The sequence below is a fragment of the Lepisma saccharinum genome, chromosome 3, assembly GCF_977018435.1.
Source record: "Lepisma saccharinum chromosome 3, izLepSacc3.1, whole genome shotgun sequence".
In the NCBI taxonomy this organism is placed as follows: Eukaryota; Metazoa; Arthropoda; class Insecta; order Zygentoma; family Lepismatidae; genus Lepisma; species Lepisma saccharinum.
Window position 1 is genome coordinate 54270565 of NC_139231.1, and position 20669 is coordinate 54291233.

General features: G+C 36.4%; 1 protein-coding gene across 5 annotated transcripts in view; it reads left to right on the forward strand.

Annotated features, from left to right (window-relative positions):
- Window positions 1–722: 722 nt before the first annotated feature.
- The window catches only part of LOC145985045 (polyadenylate-binding protein 4-like), a 60900-nt gene continuing 40953 nt past the window's right edge, over window positions 723–20669 (forward strand). The window contains exons 1-4 of one of the 5 annotated variants that reach the window (XM_083118562.1): window positions 723–777; window positions 4670–4822; window positions 18565–18678; window positions 19436–19606. In XM_083118562.1, the coding sequence (XP_082974688.1) occupies window positions 4712–4822; window positions 18565–18678; window positions 19436–19606 (396 nt within the window). In that variant the 5' untranslated portion in view covers window positions 723–777; window positions 4670–4711. Of the gene's footprint in view, window positions 778–797; window positions 932–1033; window positions 1367–1847; window positions 1865–1961; window positions 2726–4669; window positions 4823–18564; window positions 18679–19435; window positions 19607–20669 lie in introns of those variants that run through there. The other 4 variants (XM_083118561.1, XM_083118564.1, XM_083118565.1 and 1 more) reach the window with 4 other exon arrangements.

A 20669-nucleotide genomic window follows, 5' to 3' on the forward strand; every position in this document is an offset into this window, starting at 1 on the left:
TAATGTATTGAAAAAATCCCCAAACAAAAAAAAATTCGCCTGCGTCGCAATGATTGGCGGAATTTAAAACCCACCCATTGTCAAAGCTTAGCTAGGGGCCTGCTGTTAAAATTTTTCTTTTGACGCCTGTTTTGCCTGAGGAACAAACTTTATTATTATTATTAAATATTTATGAAAATCATAAAAGTTTGAAGTAATGGGCAGCCACTCAATACGAAATTTTTTCACATGTTTCCCAGATATCTTTTCATCCGCAGATAAATCCCCACGACGTTTTCTAGCCTTTTTGGGAGTTGCACAGGTAGCTTTGCTATCAGTCACCTCTTCCGTTATCCTTGCAACGACACAGGACACACAAAGTCACACACACGACACGTTCTGAAATGATGGATGGGGAACAAGGAAAGAAATTCAAAATAGCGTCCCAAATTATTTCCAGGTGCAGCGCGACTCGTGCCTCGAGGCCTTTCTAGGAAACGCGACAAGTCATCATCTATAACAGGGAGAAAGAAAGCTTACTGAAAAGTGTCACTGTTGCTAACTATTCATTTGGAAAAAGTACACGCTGAAAAAAATATTTTCGAACTTTTTAAAAGAATTAAACGAAAATGGGAGTTTAAATTTCCCTGTTTTTTTAGCTATTTTTCATTAAATTTCCCTTTTCCTTTTTCACCCTCAAATTTCCCTGTGCCGAGGGAAATTTCCCTGCTTTTGGCATAACTGCCGTGGACCCCTTGATTACAAGTCGTGCGCACAGCCCTAGGCATTCCGTTTTGGGTACTCCGTTTTGATCTATATAGTTTGCAACACTTGCACTTTTCTGGCCCTTTTTTTTTGGCTAGATTATCTGTGTCTAGAATGATGATAGTGGTTTGTCTGGTTTGTCTATGGTGAAATCAAAGAGAAGGGAACAGTTTGAAAAATGCCGAAAGTAAATTATATGTCTCACTTTGTATTCCATGTCAAATTGTTGACGTCGGAATGTTAATAATTATTGACTGTAATTTAGATTATTAACTGTTTATTTATGTATGAGATTATTTTATTTTAGGCTTGAGTGTAGCAGTAGTATCTACTGAAATGAATAGTTATTGTGATTTGACAGGGAATATCTTCAAAATTTCGTACTGTAACCGGACCTCTAAATCTAGAATATCTACGATGGTTGCAGTATACAATAGTCCTTTTCGAATTTTGGGAATTTTTTATATTTTTTCTCAAAAGTCTCCCGTTTCTAAGGCGATAATGAAAGTTTTTAGAGCGCAGAAACTTGTGTTACGGAGCTATGAGCATGGAAAGTATTCTGAAGCATTACGTTTTTCATACTGCAGAACTTTACTTTCGATATTTTCCCGTTATCTAAATGGTAGGTACTACTCTACTATACCGGAGACACCTATCAATGATTTATTTCGCAATTTTTTACATTGATAACGTACTATTCTGCGTTGCAGAACATTTCTTTACGTGAAACAATGGATTTCTAACGAAAATAATGTCTATTTCTTACATGCGATAGCACCACGAACCATCACGGGGACGAGGTATGCCTACTAGGTTAGGTTAGGCCTGTTAGGTTAGGTTCCATTAGCACTCCTTTCGTTCAATTTAGCATATACGGAAAACATCGGAATTACAAATACCACGGCATCTTCCACACCTGGCAACAACTTCACGACGCATCCTCGACACATCTTGTTGTAGCAGCAGCAAAGTGCGTATTGTGCTCTCCTGCAGAGAGCAAATGGCGGCAGCAGCAATAGTGCGTCGGAAATAGATTTTCGTAGAAAACCACATGCATTCGCATTAAAATGGATCAAAACTACATTCCCGAACATCAACAATGCTACAGAAAATGATTTGCGTAAGTACTTTCTCCTGTAAATTTGAAGAAATCCGTGTCTGGTATAGTAAAGTGTTACCTAATGGTATTTCAAACAATGACCTATATCTGATTAGTATTAAAAATTACATACACAGCACCAATCATATTAATCAGTGGAAAATAAATATTATTAGGAGCGAATTTACAATACCGGAAGTATCTCCAATTTGTTTGGAAGGTAAATATGCGATATCGCTCGAACGGATTTCTTCAAATTTACAGGAGAAACTACTTACTGAAATCAGTTTGTGTAGCATTGTCGAAGTTCTTTGAAGTATTTTCTTTCGCGGAAACTGAAAACTTCACCATAGAATGCTGTAGAACAAGAAACAATCACTTTTTATGTAAGGAACTTGCATTTTCTGTGAAGCGACAACATTTTGCCGTTGTTTCCATTATGTATCTACAGATGACGCGAGTGTCGAAAGTCACCCGGTATCGCCAGTGTTCTGAAATGTGCCTTTTTTTTTACGAGATTTTTTTTTTTTAACTAAGCTTACCTAACCTAACCTTGCCAGAAATGGTCTGTGGGGCTATTGTGAATAATTTTTAGGGCTATCCGTCAATGGTTTGTGGGGCTATCCATCAATTGTTTGTGATGACATAATGAACACGAAAGTAGGTATTTTTTGATGAAGAAGGTTGAAACACTGCATACCCACTCCAAATCGACAAAACACAAGCATGACGTGCTATGATCCATGATACGTGCACGCCATATTATCTGTTACCCAAGCGGAACAAGGAAGACAAATAATGACTCGTAATATGAAAAGTTGACACTATTTTATGGAAAAAGACATAACTTCACCTTAAAGAATTTTCCGCAATGCAGAATAGGTAAGTATCAATGCTAAAATTAACAAAATAAACGAGTGAGAGGTGATCGGGCTATATCGCATAATTACTGTTTGAAATTTGGCATACTCATTAATTTTGGCCTCCTAATCACGAATCTGCAGTTGAAATTTGGCGGTCACATCTAGAGTAAACACCCTTGATGTATGAAGAAAACAACTATTTTTTTGCAATGATTAGCGTTTCAAAACTATGTTGATGATGACCCTTAATTTTTACTATGTTTGCCTAACCTAACCTAATTTTACCGTGAATGGTTTGTGGGGCAAACATTTTTTCCATCTTATGCAAGATGCCATTTTCTCAAATGCAAATCCGTAATGAATAGCGAACTTCACTTGTTCACATCATCAAACATGGCTACCATAATAGTGTATCGACAATTATAGCGTTAATATGTGCACATAATTTTGCAATTTCTGGAAGTGACCGCCAATTTTTAGCTGCAGATTCTTGATTACGAGGCCGAAATTAGTGAGTATGCGTAATTTCAAAGCAATCGGAGATACTTCCAGTATTGTAAATTTATACCTATTATTATTTAGATAGAGCCACACTACTTATCATCAGGAATGCTCACCCCCTACCCCCAAAGTTCGACCCCCAAAAGGTCACACATATTCTCTTGAGCTGAAATTGTATGCAGATTATTTTTGCAGATGAAATTTCATGAAAAATCTAGTTAATGCACATTATGCTAGTTAGATGCCAAAAAAATTGCCCCCAGTATTGTTTATCAGAAATTTATGAATTTTGTAGGGAAAGAAACCCACATTATTGCAAGAGGAAATAAATACATATTTCTTTTAGAAGGAAAACTGAACATAATTTAATGTTGCATATGTAAAATGCAAATAATCCATGGCGAAACAGTCCTTGAGGGTCAGGGTCTACCTACCGACTGCTGTCCTCATTCCAACCTGCCTCAGCAGAGGCAGTTGCGGGATGAAGTGTGGTCAAATGACGAACCCCCAGTCGTTGCTATTGGTTTCCATGATCAAATTGCGGTACTCATTCCTATTTCCCCAATTTTCTCATGATGGTGGATGGCCACCGGTCCCATCCACTGTCCAAAGTCTCAGGAAAAGTTGTTACGCTTCCCACAGGAGACTTGAACCAGCATGTGCCCTATAGCTCAAAGCCTGATGCCTTTGACCCCATGGCCATGGTGTGGAACAGTTGTATATGTATTCAACAATCAATTGTACAAATGGTAGAGAAAATGATCTTTTTTTTGCCCTTTACAATACAGGGTGGCAAAAAGTTCAAATACTTTAAAAAAAAAATTCAACACCATAAAACTGCTATATAAATCTAAATAACTAACTTTTGAAAAACTTTTATGAGACTCTTAATAAGAAGAACAACAAAAAATTACAATAAGTCATGAAAGTTGTTTCATTTCGCCTCAATACATTTTGAAGTTATCTCAGAAAATTATCGACAATGGTCGCACACTGTCGGGCAGTAATTTCATCCCGTGCATGTCGTAAAGTTAAAAATCCTCTAAAATCGACCACATGGGGTAAATAATTCATGGCATTCAAGTCCAGCAAATTTGAAGGCCTAACATCCTTGCCCCATAAACCATGAGACAGTTCTTCACACATTGCAATTGTTGATCAAGCTGAATGCACTTGACTTCATTCTTTATGAAGATTAAATCCATCTTCGCAAAAGTGCTTCACTGTACATGGTTCCAAGATGCCAAGAACAATTTGCTTATAGCTTATTTTTTTTCATTCTGACTGATGAACACCAAGGGCATTTTTACACACACCCAACAATTTGAATATGCCTTATTCTTTTGGATAACTACAGTATGTTCTTTTTTTCCTTCTAGCTGCACCACATAAGAAGATTATGTTATGTCATACTACATGCCAGTGTATTTTTAACTGATGCATGCTTATTTTGTTTGCACAGGTGTAAATTCCAAGGAGATTGAACATAACTAATGTGGACAAGATGAGTTCTCAGAAGGGGATAAATGTAATTGTCCAGAACCTGCACAATACAATCAGTGATTCCAGTTTGGGGAAGCTGTTTGATGCATTTGGCATCGTAGTCAGTGCAAAGGTAGGTGTTGAATGTTAAATTTTTCATGAGCAATTATTAACATATATATTTTTTAAAAGTCACCATACTTATTCACAATTGAATGAAGATTTCAAATATCACACATAAAATATAATGTATTCAAATGCTTGCAGTTTGTGTTAGAATTTGAAGAAGAGGGTTTTTAAAAATCCAAACATGGCTCCCATAACTTTTTCCTATTACAGTAGAGCGTCGATTATCCGAACGTCGGTCAACCGAACGACCACTTAACCGAACTGTGTACTCGCTCGCACCTGTTACTCTCCCACCCTACCGTCCATCATCCCCCTCACTCCCAAACCAAGTTTCCCACAGTAGTCGCCGCACTGAGCCACCGCTGGCGGAACATTGCTTCTAATGGGGCCTTCATAAGGCGCTGCTGACCGGCCAAGCCGCCAGTCGCTGTGTTTCAACAATCAGCACACTTCTGTCGGTGTATGTATTGTTCATGCAAAATGCGTATGTAATATGTACATATTTTTGTTTAATAAACTGTACCACATACTATATATTCCTACTAAAGTTGCCTTTGTACGTTACTTTGTAATACTTAAAGAGATGCCTGTTTTTATGAATAAATTTACTGTACAGTACTTCTTTTTGGCAAATAAACATGTACAGTTCGATTATCCGAACAAACCAGTTTTCCGAACACCCATGTCCCCCAATTACTTCGGATAATCGACGCTCTACTGTACTTATTATTAGGGCTCGGAAGTTTAAGACCTATAAATTGCCAAAAAAAGACCTATAAAAAGACCTAAAAATATAAATAAAGGACGTATAAATGTGATCCAAATGAATTAATAACTTCAGTTTTAATTACATATTTAATGTATATGGTCATATACACCGTGCTGAAAGCTTCAAAACAAGATAAAGTTGCCACTTAACAGCGCGACCTTCCAGACAAGTTACGATTAAAGGACCTTGTACCATACCTGCTTCAGTTGTCCGAAATTGTTTTTCTCTCATTTCAGGGATGGTTCAAATATATATATTTATTTATTTTATTCCTTTACTGCAGAAGGATGTTTAAGAGGTGATGATCTGATGATGATTCGAATTGAGAATGGGCAGTAAAAACGTAGTCCAAAGGTGAAGTTGCAAAAAAAAAAAAAGCCGTTAAGACTAAAAAAGGACCAATACGCCAAAAAATGCCGAAAAAGGACAAATAACCCCCCCTCCTTTTTTCTGTCCTACAATGACCCAAAATGAACATATATTATGTTGAGCCTCGTCTTCGGACACTAGGAAAAAAAAAATCCTCAACTTCCGAGCCCTGCTTATTATACAAAGTTCCTCTAATTGCCATTGGAAGATCAATAAATTTACTAGAAGAAGGTGAAATTAAATTTGTGAGTATTTGCAACCCTTCGTCTCATTACAGAGGAATGTTTTTCGAGGTGAAAATTGTTAAAGAGTGATTGATGTTCGTTGAAATCTTTTACAATAATACAACACAATCAAATTAATGAGGCACATCCTCGTGTTTCTTGAAATCTAGCTCATTTTGGTGTGCCACGTGACCCACCTTCCTTCCATTTAAGAAAATGTAGTTGACTTCAAGATGACCACCATGTTGTTAACATATCCTAGAATGTTCACCTTCTCCCCTTTTCTTGTATTACGTTTGATGAGTGTTTCACCATCTGTGTTTTATGTGAGTGTTTCTACACTTGCAGACACCTTACACAGCACATTTGCTTAAGGTACAGGGAACACCTAGGACTTGGATTTACAATCTTCAATGGTGAGGTGTGAGTTAACCACCCAATAGGCTCAGCCATTGAGGCATCTTCCATAAAGCTATCGATGAATAATACATGCATTTGTGGAGAGGAACAAGTAGCTTTCCCTGCAGCATTCCCATACTTCTTCTGTTTCCTGCAGACCTTCATGATAGAGTGGTTAGCACTGCATGCTACAACACTCATTGTTGCAATTAGACAAAGATGGCAGAAAAACGTTGCCAAATAAAATCAAAATCACAGTCATTCTCCTGTTTCCTTCTTTCCATCGAACAATGGTTTTCTCATTATGATTTTTTTTTTTGCACTGTACATGCTAAGTCAAGTCTTAATTACTCATAAATATGCAAACTGATCTTTAAATAACCATACTGTTATCTTTATATTACAGTGTGCTTTTTAAATATATATATATCTACAGATCGCACATATACATTCACATGTGCAGGGTGGCGACAGAACTGGAAAACGGGGAAAAGTCAGGGAATTTGAGAGGTAAATAAAAAGTCAGGGAATTTTGTCTTTATTGACTTCCTTTTTTTATGCGATGGAATGAATGTGCCAGGTGTTTGCTTTGAAAGATGTCGTTATATAGCGCTGCATGGGAACAGGAAATCTTGTTGCTAAATCTTGGCCTCAACTTTTAGGCCCCTTTTATGCACAACACAACCACAGTGCCAGAACAGAAACCAGTGATGAGGGGAGGGAGAGAGAGAGAGAAATTTCTGGAGAGGCAGAAAATTTTGATAAGCCTCTAAATATCACGTGGAAAATTCATTGAATTATCATTTTTCTTGTCTGTATGGAAGTAGTAAGGAGACAGAACAGTTGGGGGTGTGGGGGGGGGCATTACCACTGTGACACTGTCCGATAGTTGCTGGACGTCTTAGCATGGCATTTTGTCAGACATTCTGAAGAAACATGGAAACAAAAAGTGCGCTATGCAATCCTGTAATTTGTTGAATGTCTTTGTACAGCATTTGTCGGATAAACATTTAGGCTCCATTGATGCATGCAATTTTTATCGGATATCGCTGCCTGTCTAATGTTGAACTTCAACAAAATGTTCACTTCAACGTGCGACAAAAATTGCATTCATGACATTATGGAATTGATTTTTGTTGGATGTCTTTGGACTGTAACATCTGACAACAATTCCATGCATAAACAGAGCTTTGTACTACATCCGAGTTTGTCTGGTGTGGTACATTTCATTGAACAAACTTTTTGGCTCCTTATATGCATGCGATTTTTGTCGAACGTAGCAGTTCGATACTTGTCATTCTGCAACATCCGACAAAAATCACATGCATTACTCCCTCATGAATCCGATGATTCTTGGATGTTCCAGTATGACATCTTTTGTTGTTTTTGACGTTTGTCGGATTCAACATCCAACAAAAATGGAGCCTTAGTCAACTGCAAATATGCTGCTGGCTCACGTAATCTTATTCTCTGTAGAAAAACGTACAAACGTTTTCTTTTATCATCCAGGTGTAATACTGGTTTTGCACAGGTTAACATTCGTTTACAATGACATGGAACTGTGATTCCATGTCAAGAAGAATCCAAGTAAGTTCCAATTAGTAGGGACCTTGATTTTTCGCAAACTCGATAATAGTGAAAAATGTCAATTGCTGTGAAGTAGTGTGTATAAATGTCCAGTGATGTGTGGACACATTTTGCAACCATTCGAAATAGAGCAATAATGAGAGTTTGGCATAAAATGTGAATTGTTTGCATTTTTCGCAAATTTTAAAAATGTTCTCAAACAACAAAAAATACCTCGAAATCCAACATTCTAGTCTTTTTTAGGCTTAACCCATCCGCTTACCATTTAAATGCCCATGCTGTGTCTGTGAATTATCATTTAAATCTGAAGAGCGGAATTTTAGTTTGCAGTATGGATTTCAAAATCGAATATCTTGGTAACTGGAAGTCAGATCTGCATGAAACTTTCACCAATTGCAGATAATGGTGTCTACATAACACTAATAAACTATATCGTTATGAAAACAAGAAACTTACCTAATATGTATGCTTTGTATGGTAACTTAGTAACTTATTTGCATTATTTTTATTTATGTTCCATATGAAAGAGTAGGAGAGTGAACCTGTTCTAAATGTCACAAGTACAAGGGGAAAATATAATTATCAACTTATATTAGTGAATTTAAATTTATATCTATGTACTCTCGAATTCGTAATCTGGCCTAAGTTTAGATTCATTATACACACACCTATTTTGCATGGATACATGTACAGTTAGAAGCAAATTGTACTTCCTAAAACTTACAATCTATCCTGATTCCTGAAAAATAACTTACATCACGTATTGACTCTTGATTTTTACCATTATTTAGCTTGTCTACCGGAAAGGAATATAAATTATAAGGATTTTAGGATAAGATATTCCTCTAACAATATTCTCCAGATAGTACATGAGACCTACTGTATTCTCTTGCTTTTGGCTTTGGATTTCGTAAATAAAGTAACTTACTTTCAATAATATTCTCAGCATGTTTCATTTTCTGTGGGGTCATACATTCCTTCTCATAGGTTTGAATTAGTCGGTTAGGTCATTCAAGTTTGGTGTTCTTAGCATCCAGGTATTTCGAACAGTTTATGCTTGTTTGTTACATTTGTTGCATTAGTAATTGTACACTTTCTCTCTTCGTTCTCACATGTGTGTATACCAGATTTCTAGAAAATTGAAAATTAATTCAAAGCACACACGGGTATTGCATTTCCAAAGTTGAAAAGTTTATACTGTGTTCTCACGTCTATAAGCCGCACCCCCTTTTTTGGCCTTAGATTTCAGGAAAATAAAATTTCTCGTGTATAAGCCGTACGATTGACTTTTTTTTTTGAGTAGGTAGCTAATTTCAAGTAAGTATTTTAAAAGTATTTTAACCTTTATTTTAGCGCAATGATCTACATATTATACCGCGTTTGTTACAACCTGTCCCGGTTCCCGTGCTAGTTGCTCCCTGTCTTTTCTCGGTGCTGGGGAAAGTCAAAGCCAGGCAGCCAATTAAAATACGCAACGTCGCAACAGCGTCTACGTAAGCGCCTCTCTTCTGGCTTTCATTCGCTCCTCGCTGCCCAGCAGACGATTTTTTCCTCGTTTCTCATTGGCACCGAAACTGTTGAGCGCTCCCTAGCGCGGGAAGCGGGACAGGTTCTACCAAACGCGGTATAATACCGTATCATTCAGTTTGAGTCCTCAAAGTCCTTATTCAGTGTCATTGCTGCTAGTCGTTGAAATATTTTCTGCACAAGAGGTATTGTCATCTTCATCACTAGCATTATCATCTCACAACATTTCATCCTGGGTACCATCTAGGGCATTGGATATGCCGCACTTCAGAAAACCCTTCACAATTGTCTCCGACTTTACACTTTCCCATGCTGCCAGAATCCATTCACACACTTGCTTGACAGTCGGACTTTTGATCTTTCCTGTTGCTGTAAGCTCGTGGTTTCCTGCACTAATCCAGTCATTATACAGACGCAGGAATGCAGCTTTAAACGAGCGAATTACACAAACGTCTAGGGGCTGCAGTACAGACGTTAGACCCCCAGGAATCACAGCTACATCCGTTTTCAACTGTTGGAATTTTGTCTGTATTCTGTCTGTTAGGTGACCACGAAAGCTGTCCCACACCAGCAAACTCTTTTGCTTCAGCAATGCACCAGACCTATTCCACACTTTGTCTATCCAGTCCAATACGAGTTCTTCTTCCATCCATCCTTTCTGCTGGGCACGTATGATAATACCCAGTGGAAATGCCTCCTTTGTGCACATTCTTACGCTTCAGCACAACATGCGGTGGCAGTTTCCTTCCATCCGCAAGAACACCCAACATTACAGTGCATCGTTGTTTCTCTCCACCCATGGTCTTGATCGATAGGGTGTGTAAGCCTCTCGGTGCAACTGTGCTGGACGTAGGCATGTCCCAGTAAATAGGTGTTTCATCCACGTTGCTGATCTGAGACAAGCTATAATCATTGGACTTTCGCATTCGAATCACATATTTGTGAAATTTAACAATTTTCTGATCAAAGTCTGCAAGGAAACGTTGTGCAATTGTTGTCCTACGGTGAAGTGATAAACTTTTCCTACGCATAAAATATGAACACCATCCCGCACTAGCTCAGAAAGCTTGACGACTGATGTCTAACTTTGAAGCTACTTCACAAGCTTGAAAACGTATCATGTCTACAGTTACAGCATAGCCAGCACTTCTTTTCTCATTTACAAGGCCAAAACTACTACTTCTACCTGTGGAAATTTGGCTCTTTTTCCACGAAATGTCTTTCTCTTGCCACTTGTTGCTGCAAGTTGTTCCTTCTGATTTCTCCATCGACGAATGTTAGACTCGTCCACATCGTAATATCGCGCTGCAGATCTGTTGCTGTTTCCTTCAGCATATCGTATCGCATCGCTTGAAGTTTAAAATGAGCATCGTAGCTGATTCTTCTGCCAGACATCCTCTCTTTGATAGTACTAACCTTGACCTCAGGCCCACAAGCTTCTTTAACAACTTCACTTTACTGAATGGTTTCCAGATCAATATGACAGTAAGGATGATTCGTGTTCAAAGATAAGATATTATCATATTGTTGCACAAAAATAGTTTAAAGATAAGATATCATATTGTTGCAAAGCCTGCTATAGATGCATTGTTGTTGGATTTGCTGTTAATGAATCCATTATGTGATGTGAAAAAGATAACAAATCAATGTACGTATTTTCGTATCCTAGCAGTAGCTGCACTTTCTTTCATTCGCGTGTATAAGCCGCAAATGTTTTCTCATTCGTGTGTATAAGCCGCACATGCTTTTCTTATCATTCGTGTGTATAAGCTGCAAATGTTTTCTCATTCTTGTGTATAAGCCGCACATGCTTTCTTATCATTCGCGTGTATAAGCCACACCCCATTTTTTGGTCCACTTTTAAGGGGGGGGGGGAAAGTGCAGCTTATAGATGAGAATACGGTATAATACGAGAGTCCAATCTTACAAGCCACTGCCATGTTTATGGGAAAATAATGGGAAGAGTACAGTTTTCAGTAGTTCGAGGATAGTAAAATTGAAATTTCTGAATTATAACTAATAACTATTGATCATGGATCTTATTCACTAATTGTAAACTGGTTAATAATTACATTATTATTGAATTTAAACAGTTTTCAATCAATATTTCTAAACGTCTCACTGTACATATAGATGTGCATTAATTATATTAACATTTACAATATTTTTTATTATGTACATTGAGATTTTTGTTTACAAAATTTTCAAATTGTATATCTAAATATCTGGGGTGTAAGGGGTGGTCTTCCACGTAGTACACCCTGGACTGCATTCTGCAAACAAATGAGGCTCTGGCGACTGGCTCTATGGCCAGTATAATTCTGTGTGTTGTCCTGTATTTTGTCCCTATGTGTGCTGAGTGCCTGTTTACAGCCTCAGCATTTAACAAAAGTCAGAATATTTTAAGATTTTACTTATGCTACGTTAGAGTTGTTATTTGTAACGGTAAGGGACTGGACCCATATAATGTTACAGGTGCAAAATAGCCTAAGCAGCGGCAGCTCGAAGGGCAGAGTCGCCATTCCATGGCACTACCCTCAGAAGAAACTCATACCTCGCTGAACATAGTATTTATCCAAAGTTAAATGAACATTTAGATATAAGATAGATGCGATGCATCCAAAGGGCCATCCAGACTTTTATATTTTTTATAAAGTAAAAAAAAATCCTATGGTGATGCGAGTTTCCTTTCACATTTCTTTACAACAAATGTCTAGAATATTTTCGATGTCCAGTTGGAATACGTGTGCATGGGGGGAGGAGAAGGTGAGAAGATTTGTTTTTCCCTTCCTCCTGTAATTGTTGTGTTTTTAGGGAAGTGTCCTGTAGTGTATAAAATATAGATTAGTGAGTGAAGATTAATCGGATTAGTGCATTGTTACTTATCACACACACTGTTTTCCAAACGAGGATAAATTAAAAGTTAAACATCTTGGCCTGTGGCGCAACCACATGGAAAGGGGGGAAGGTGCATTGCGGAGGGTGTTTTTTTTTTTTCTCGATTTCTTGATCATGTTGGCACTACCCATCATAGTAGGTACCCGCCGGCCGCCACTGAGCCTAAGTGCTGACGCACCCAAAATTCTAAAATGAAATTCAAAATATCTATGTGCGTTTTCAATAGTTTTTCGAAAATTTTGCTATTTTACAGTTTATTTTGTATGTAATGTATACTGCTAGTTATTCTGAAGATATGAATAAAATAAAATTATTGTACACCATTCAAAGTTATATTTTCAAAATGATTTCAGATGTTAAATTGATTTGATCAACTGTTGATACAATTATGCAATTAAAGCAAAATGTTTATTAAAGCTATGGGAGGTGTTTGGATCTATTAAACCCTTCCCTTATATACGGCCATGTTAAAAGCTCTTTCCTCATCCTTCTGCAAGTAAACATTTAAAAATTACTTTGCATATGGATCTCGGACCATAAATTGTTATTATACAGCAATTAAATAGCAATTATATACGAATGATGGTAATTCTTTACGAATTTAGAGTAATTTTCAAATTTTATCTACATTGCTTTTTTTCAATTAATTCGTAAATTCAAGCAAGAGTGAATGTAGGTTATGAATTTTCTAATGTTGTGTATTGTTTAAAGGAATGGAATTCTGTTGTGTTGATTTGAAGGAGTTGGTAAACACTAATTATTGATGTTTGGATTTCAATTCATTATCGCCGTGGTGTGGAGAACAATGGGAATAAAAATAGTGATTGAATTCGCCTACTGCTTCATTTATCGTCGGGTATATGAGTGCGATACATGTTTCGAGCTGTTTTGAAACAAGTTTTGAGCACAAAAAACGTAAATTGTCAATCTGCCGCGTCAGCTAATAAATGACGCAAGTGCAGCTGTCCTTTTGCGGTAGCGACAATTGTGACCACTGGCCGTTGGTGGTTCTGAATTAGATGAAGGGCTAGTAGGAGTAAGTTGGGATAATCGGGAAAATTAAAGCAATAGTTATACATATGTATTAGAAAATGGGGGTTCTAGCAAAATAAACCACTATAACAATTTTCTATTAAGTACTATGTATAACTATTGATCTAATTTTTCTCTATTGCCCAATCTTCCTACTAGCCCTTTACCTAATTCAGAACCACCATCTGCCGCTGATTGTGACCCGATTCTACGCCAGGTGCCATTTTGAAGAAATAAATATCAGCCAATCACATTTGAAAGTTTAGAGCCAATCAAAAGCAACCTCCTGCATACTACTGGAAGTAGTTCGGCACTTTACCAAAGGTGGCAGGACCGCGCACGTGATACGCTTTGATATATGGGTGTTTCGACAAATGAGGACACTTATTATATACGCTCTTTGGCTTGGATCAAGTAGTTCCAAGTCTGGCCACCAGGTGTCAGACTAGGATGGGAGCTTTTTAAGCTCTCGAATGTTTTTATCAAAAAACATCAATTTTTTATGCATATTTATGCTAACTGAGTTACGTGGATGGTATTTTCAAGATAAGGGGGTTATTCTGCACCTACATAAATGTTATCTTGAAAATACGTAAATAAATAGAAATTCCGTCTAATAAGTAAATTATAGCCCATGGTGCTCATCCATGAAAAATGGCTTTGGCATGTTGATACTAACTTATTTTGCCATGAACTGCAGCTTTTACCTGATTTTAGGCTGTTTCTTATGGTTTTTGGGCACTAATCTTAATTTCCGCTAGTATCACTAGTAATCAAAATGGCTTACCATGGCATTTTGGCCATGGTAGCAATGAGCCTGACACTTGAGTGGAGTAGTGAGGTGTTTTGTTAGTATTTGGGGATGTTTGCCCAATCCTTGATTGATCATAGATAACTGCATGTTGTCAGTTTCACAGTAGGAAATATGACACTTTGTTTTGTATTATTCAATTGTTTCACTTGTGTGCAAAGGTTAAGTTGTTTGTTTTACATAGAAAAGAGATGTAGGTTTGTACATTGAAAAATGAGTCTGTACTCGTGGTTCTTGCAAGCAGAGGGTTCCAAACCTCCGTGAAATATCAACGTATAATAACGAGAAAGGCTAGAGATTGAAAAATTACAAAATTCCTTTTTGTATCAATCACTTCACTCTAATCTCATTTAGTCATAACTTTAAAAATGATCAAATATTTTATTGAAAAACTGGCTGCATATGAAAAAATACCATAATTTCTCCCTAGCTTAACTAACTAACTAACTCTCTAGCCTTCTTAAACCCGAAGGTTCATGGCTGCAGCAACACAGGCCTTCCATCTGTCCCTATCTTGAGCAAGATCTATATACTCTTTTCCATCCCTACCGATTTCCTTTAGGTCCATCTCAACGTTGTCCCTCCATCTTCGTCTTGGCCTTCCAACAGGTCTCTTACCATCAGGTTTCCCAACAAGAACCTTGTAAACTCCTCTTTCCTCTCCCATTCGTGCCACATGGCCTGCCCATTTAAGTCTTCTTGATTTAATTATTCTAATAATATCTGGACATGAATACAAATTATGTAGTTCTAAATTATGTAACCTTCTCCACTCACCTGTCTCCGCATCCCTTTTAGGTCCAAAGATTTTCCTAAGGATCTTATTTTCAAATACTCTCAATTTACGTTCCTCTTTTAATGTAAGGGACCAAGTTTCACACCCATATAATACTACAGGCAAAATTACTGTTTTGTATATTTTAACTTTTAGTTTCTTAGATATTAAACGAGAAGACAAAAGTTTATGAAGAGAGAAGTAACATGCATTTCCTGAATTAAGCCTACTTTTTATTTCCTCTTTAATATAATTTTCATTTGTTAATATTACTCCTAAGTATTTGAATTTGGAAACTGGTTCAAACGAGTTGTTATCAATAATTAGATTTTGATTATTACCTAACACTTGGTTTCGGCCTGTAAGCATATATTTAGTTTTCTCTTTGTTAACTTCCAAACCTATCTCTTTAGCAGTTTTGAAAAATATTTTAGCATTATTCTTAATCGTATTTATATCATCCCCCAGTAAGTCTACATCATCTGCATATGCTAACAGCTGAGTCACACCATTTAATTTTAGTCCTTCTTTAGTTTCTTTTACCTTCCTTACAGCATATTCTAAGGCAAAATTAAAGAGCAATGGAGATAATGCATCTCCTTGTTTTAACCCATCATGAATTATAAATTTGTCAGACATATTATTACCCACACGAATTTTACTTTCTGTTTCACTGGTGCATATTTTTATCATACTAACAAGCTTCTTAGGTATTCCAAACTCTACTAATATATTATATAATTTATCTCTTTTGACCGAATCATATGCTTTTTTGAAATCAATGAATAGCTGATGGACATTTTGATTATATTCCCACCTTTTTTCAAGTGTCTGTCTGATGTGAAAAATTTGATCTGTAGTTGATCTGTTACGTTTAAATCCACATTGATAATCACCTATAATTTCATTAGCATATGGGGTTAGTCTTGTTAAAAGAATGTTAGACAATATTTTGTATGTTGTTGAGAGTAGAGAAATTCCACGGTAATTATTGCAGTTCATTTTATCACCTTTTTTAAACACAGGAACAATTATGGATTCTTTCCACTGTTGAGGGATTTCTTCTTTATTCCATATTAAACAAATTAATTTATGAATTTGACATATTAATGAATTTCCACCATATTTAATTAACTCAGCTGGTATTAAATCAATGCCAGGTGCTTTGTTATTCTTAAGCCTTTTAATAGCATCTTTAACTTCAGTCAAGTTAGGTTCTGGAACTAAAGGTTCTGCTGTGTGGACTTCATTTACTTCTGATTTATCTCCTACATGGACATTTAAAAGGTCATTAAAGTAGTTCTTCCATCTATTTAGAATATCGCTTGGGTCAGCTAGAAAATCACCGTCTTTATCTTTTATCAAGTTTACTTTAGGTTGCCACCCCTTTCTAAATTCATTTACACCTTTATATAAATCTCGAATATTTTTATTTTTGCTGTTTGTTTCAATTTCGTTAATTTTGCTTTTCAAGTAATCTCTTTTTTTACTTCTAAACGTGCGGTTAACTTCTCGCTTTATTCTATTATAATTGTTTAGATTTGTATCATCAGAGTTATTTAACCACCTAAGTCTAGCCTGATTTCTTATTTCTATTAGATTATGACATTCATTATCAAACCATGGCTTACTTTTTCTTGGTTTATGGTATCCTATACTTTCTTTAGCTGCTGATTCTATTGCATTACGTATGTGCTCCCAATTCTTATTTACGTCTGTTTCATTTATATTTTCATCATCATTTAAATCCTGCAAAACATCAAATCTATTTGACAATTTAATTTGGTAATCTTTCTTAATTCTTTCATCAGCAAACTTTCCTGTATCAAATTTTATAACTTTTAGATTTTGTTGCTTATGATTTATCACTGAGAGTCTTTCTCTTAATTTAGCAATTACTAAATAATGGTCACTGGCACAGTCAGCACCTCTATGTGTACGAACGTCAATTATACTAGTATGCCTTCTCTTATCAATAAGAATATGATCTATCTGATTATGAGTTTTACCATCTGGAGAAGACCAGGTATATTTATGGATATCTTTATGTTTAAAAGTGGTACTTTTCACAATTAAATTCTTTGAGGTTGCAAAAGTAATCAATCTTATACCATTATCATTACTTAATTCATGAAGACTTTCTTTACCAATCGTGGGTTTAAATGTCTCTTCTTTGCCAATCTGTGCATTACAGTCACCTAACAGAATTTTCATATCATACTGAGAAAATTTATCAAAGACCTGTTCTAACTCTGTATAAAAATCATCTTTAGTATTATCATCTTTATCTTCCGTTGGTGCATGTATGTTTATTAAAATAATTTTACACCACCTACCCTGTAAAACTGCATATGATATCCTATCATTAATAAATTCTACTGTTTTAAGAGCCGAGATAATTCTATTATTTATGAAAAAGCCTGTTCCAAAATTATGATTTTCAGTACCACCATAGAAAAAAGTATAATTTTTAGTTTTACAATTCCCTTCTCCTGGCCACCTAACTTCCTGGACAGCTACTACATCTAATTTATACTTGACTATCTCATTAACTGTACACTGAAATGCCCCAGGCCGGTAAAGGCTCAGAACATTCCAATTTCTCCCTAGCTTGTGAATAGTAATAATTTTCCAAATTCACTATTTTGCAGTTTGAATGCAAATCATAGAGAAATGAAGTCAATATCATGGAATCTAATATACGATCTTAATATACCTGGATCTGTATGACATTCTTATTTCCATTTCCAAAAACATGAATTTAGTTTATAATTTTCAGGGAAAATCTAAATTTTGTGCTGGAGAACCTGGAAAAGTCAGGCAATTTCATTTCTGGTTATCTATAGCCTCCCTGATGTGTGCATACTTGTTGTGCATTGTCATCATTAGCCAGAAGTGGCAGTGAAACATCATTAAATTACTGAATGATCCAAGCATACTTATTGTGAATAGAAACATTTTAAATTCTTCTGAGTAATCTAAAATGTTGATATTGACATCTTTTTTCATATTATGTGCAGCAAGGATGCCAGAAAAAATTATTGGAGATGTGGAGAGAGAACAGGGGTGGAAATACTTTCAAAGGGGGCAGTCACAAGGCCAAAATACCATACAAAAATGCATATTTAAGCTGAAAGATCATTTAATTAATACACTGGTTTTGTTTGCCACAGGCAGATTACTCAGCGGTAAAAAATCCATGCATATTTATTGAAAAAACATGCAGTCAAAAGTGCATTTTTTCCAACTCTTGTTTCAGTGCCTATTTTTCATGTTGTAAATACCTTATGCCTTCATATTTTCACTTGATCTTCTGGTTTCTAGTTATAATAATAATAGTAATATTTGTTTCTAGGTGATGACCACGCCAGATGGGAAATCGAGGGGATTTGGTTTTGTGTTCTTTGCAGATCAAGATTGTGGGCAGAAAGCAATTAAAGAAATGGATGGGAAACAATTCCTTGGCAAGGTATGGATAGAGGTGCATGCATATGGAGTTAATTCCTAATTACATCATGTCAAATTAGTGCTGTAACAGCACATACCTTACAGAGAATAAGGTAAAAAATAACCGGAGTAAGAAAATCATGTATTTTCATAACATTCCAGTTCCGAGCACAGCCGAAGCTGACCCGAAGCTCACCCGATCTCAAGTCGGCCACGCTGCCACTATGGATGATGGGAATCCAGCAGCCTCAGGCGATTGAACCGACGGCGCCCATTGGCTGAGATTTCTTTTGGAGCATTCGCTTTACTCGATTTCCTACTCCATTTATTCTTTACATTCTCATCTGTAAGTTATGTGTTATATATAGACGTATTCTTCGAAATCTCATCTTTACATTGATGTACGATGCACATCACAATTTTCTTTCGTAACTGCTGTCACAATAATTAAAGCAATCCCTTCCAAAGGAAAATAGCATTGAATTGGATAGGAAGAAAAGCACGTGTTTATTTGTTTAGACTTGGTCCCAGCACATCGTCTGCTGCGACGTCACACTATTGGACTCCATTGTACCTTTGTTTTATTTATATACATACATTTTATGGATTATATTTGTAGATAAAAACTGTTAATTTTTTTTTATTAAAATGTTCTATATGCCTATTCACTACCTGCCAATTTTTTGCTTTGATCTCTATTATTTTGTATTAACTTAGAAGTATATATGAATATGATTTTGTCATAGAGATGTTATTATTATTTTCTGTTCACTATTCAGAAATTGTATGTTGGCGTGGCGAAGAAGAAATCAGAAAGAGAGCAGGAATTGAAACAAAAGTTTGAACAGACCACAGGAGGCAACTTGATCATTCAAAATCTCGTAGCGAATATTAATGATGAGTGTCTGAGGAAGATTTTTGCTCCATTTGGCAAAGTCACCAGTGCAAAGGTAAGTTTTACACCAAAAGCTCCCTTACTTCCTCATTTATGTCTGAATTACAAAGTTCATCTCTCTTCATCAGTTGCCAGTTCTTTAGAAAAATGACTAAAATTATTTGTAAGTACCCATGTTACATATTCCTTTGTATTAATAAATGGCCTCCAAAAAATAATCATTGGGAATTGAATATAACCATAGAAATGTTCTGTAGGGGAAGTTGCATGTCACAGTGGCAACTTTGTGTGTGTTTGTTTGCTTGGCTGCAAGTTGTGTGCATGTCGCTAATATTTTCTATGTGTACTGTATTGTGTGTTCCTTCTCACCTTGCTGCACTAGTTGCCAGCCTCCATGGCAGAGTGGTTAGCACACAACACTATGATGCCAGAGGTCACAGGTTTGAATCCCAGCCTGAGCATGGTTGGTCTTTGTGCGTCCATCATATCATCACTCATCCTCATCTTTGCAATTAGCCAAAAGTTGCAGAAATGTGAAGTAAATTAAATCAATCGAACAATCAACTAGATTGGATTGATTGATTTGTTGTTTTAAGTCCACTTTATGCACAGTAAGGCTAATTGGGACTGGACCTACAGTTTAAAGTGGGATCCGAACCACTATGTGCCTCCACCGGGAATCGAACCCGGAACCCCTTGATTACAAGGCGACAACGCTACCACTGCGCCATTAGGGAGGCCACACAATCAACTAGAGTTGGCAGTGGATGGAAAGCAGAACATAGAGCATTCTGCAACCTAGTCCATATCTGTTGGGTGCAACCAACAAAGTGTGGCACACACCATACCTCTACTGGCACATTACTGTACTCTCTACACTTATCAATATCTGTATATGTGCTAAATCATTAAGAGCCATTATTTTGAAATTCGAACAAAAAAGGGATATTTGGATAGTTGTATTTTTTGATTGGCTTCATTTTTTTATGTGTTGAAGTTGGCCATGAGAAATGAATACAGTGAAATTGCAATTATCCTTTTTTTTCGTTAGTACGTTTTTTTCTGGCGGTCCCTGCCAATTCCCATAAGGCTGCATGCTATTATATTTCAGTTATACG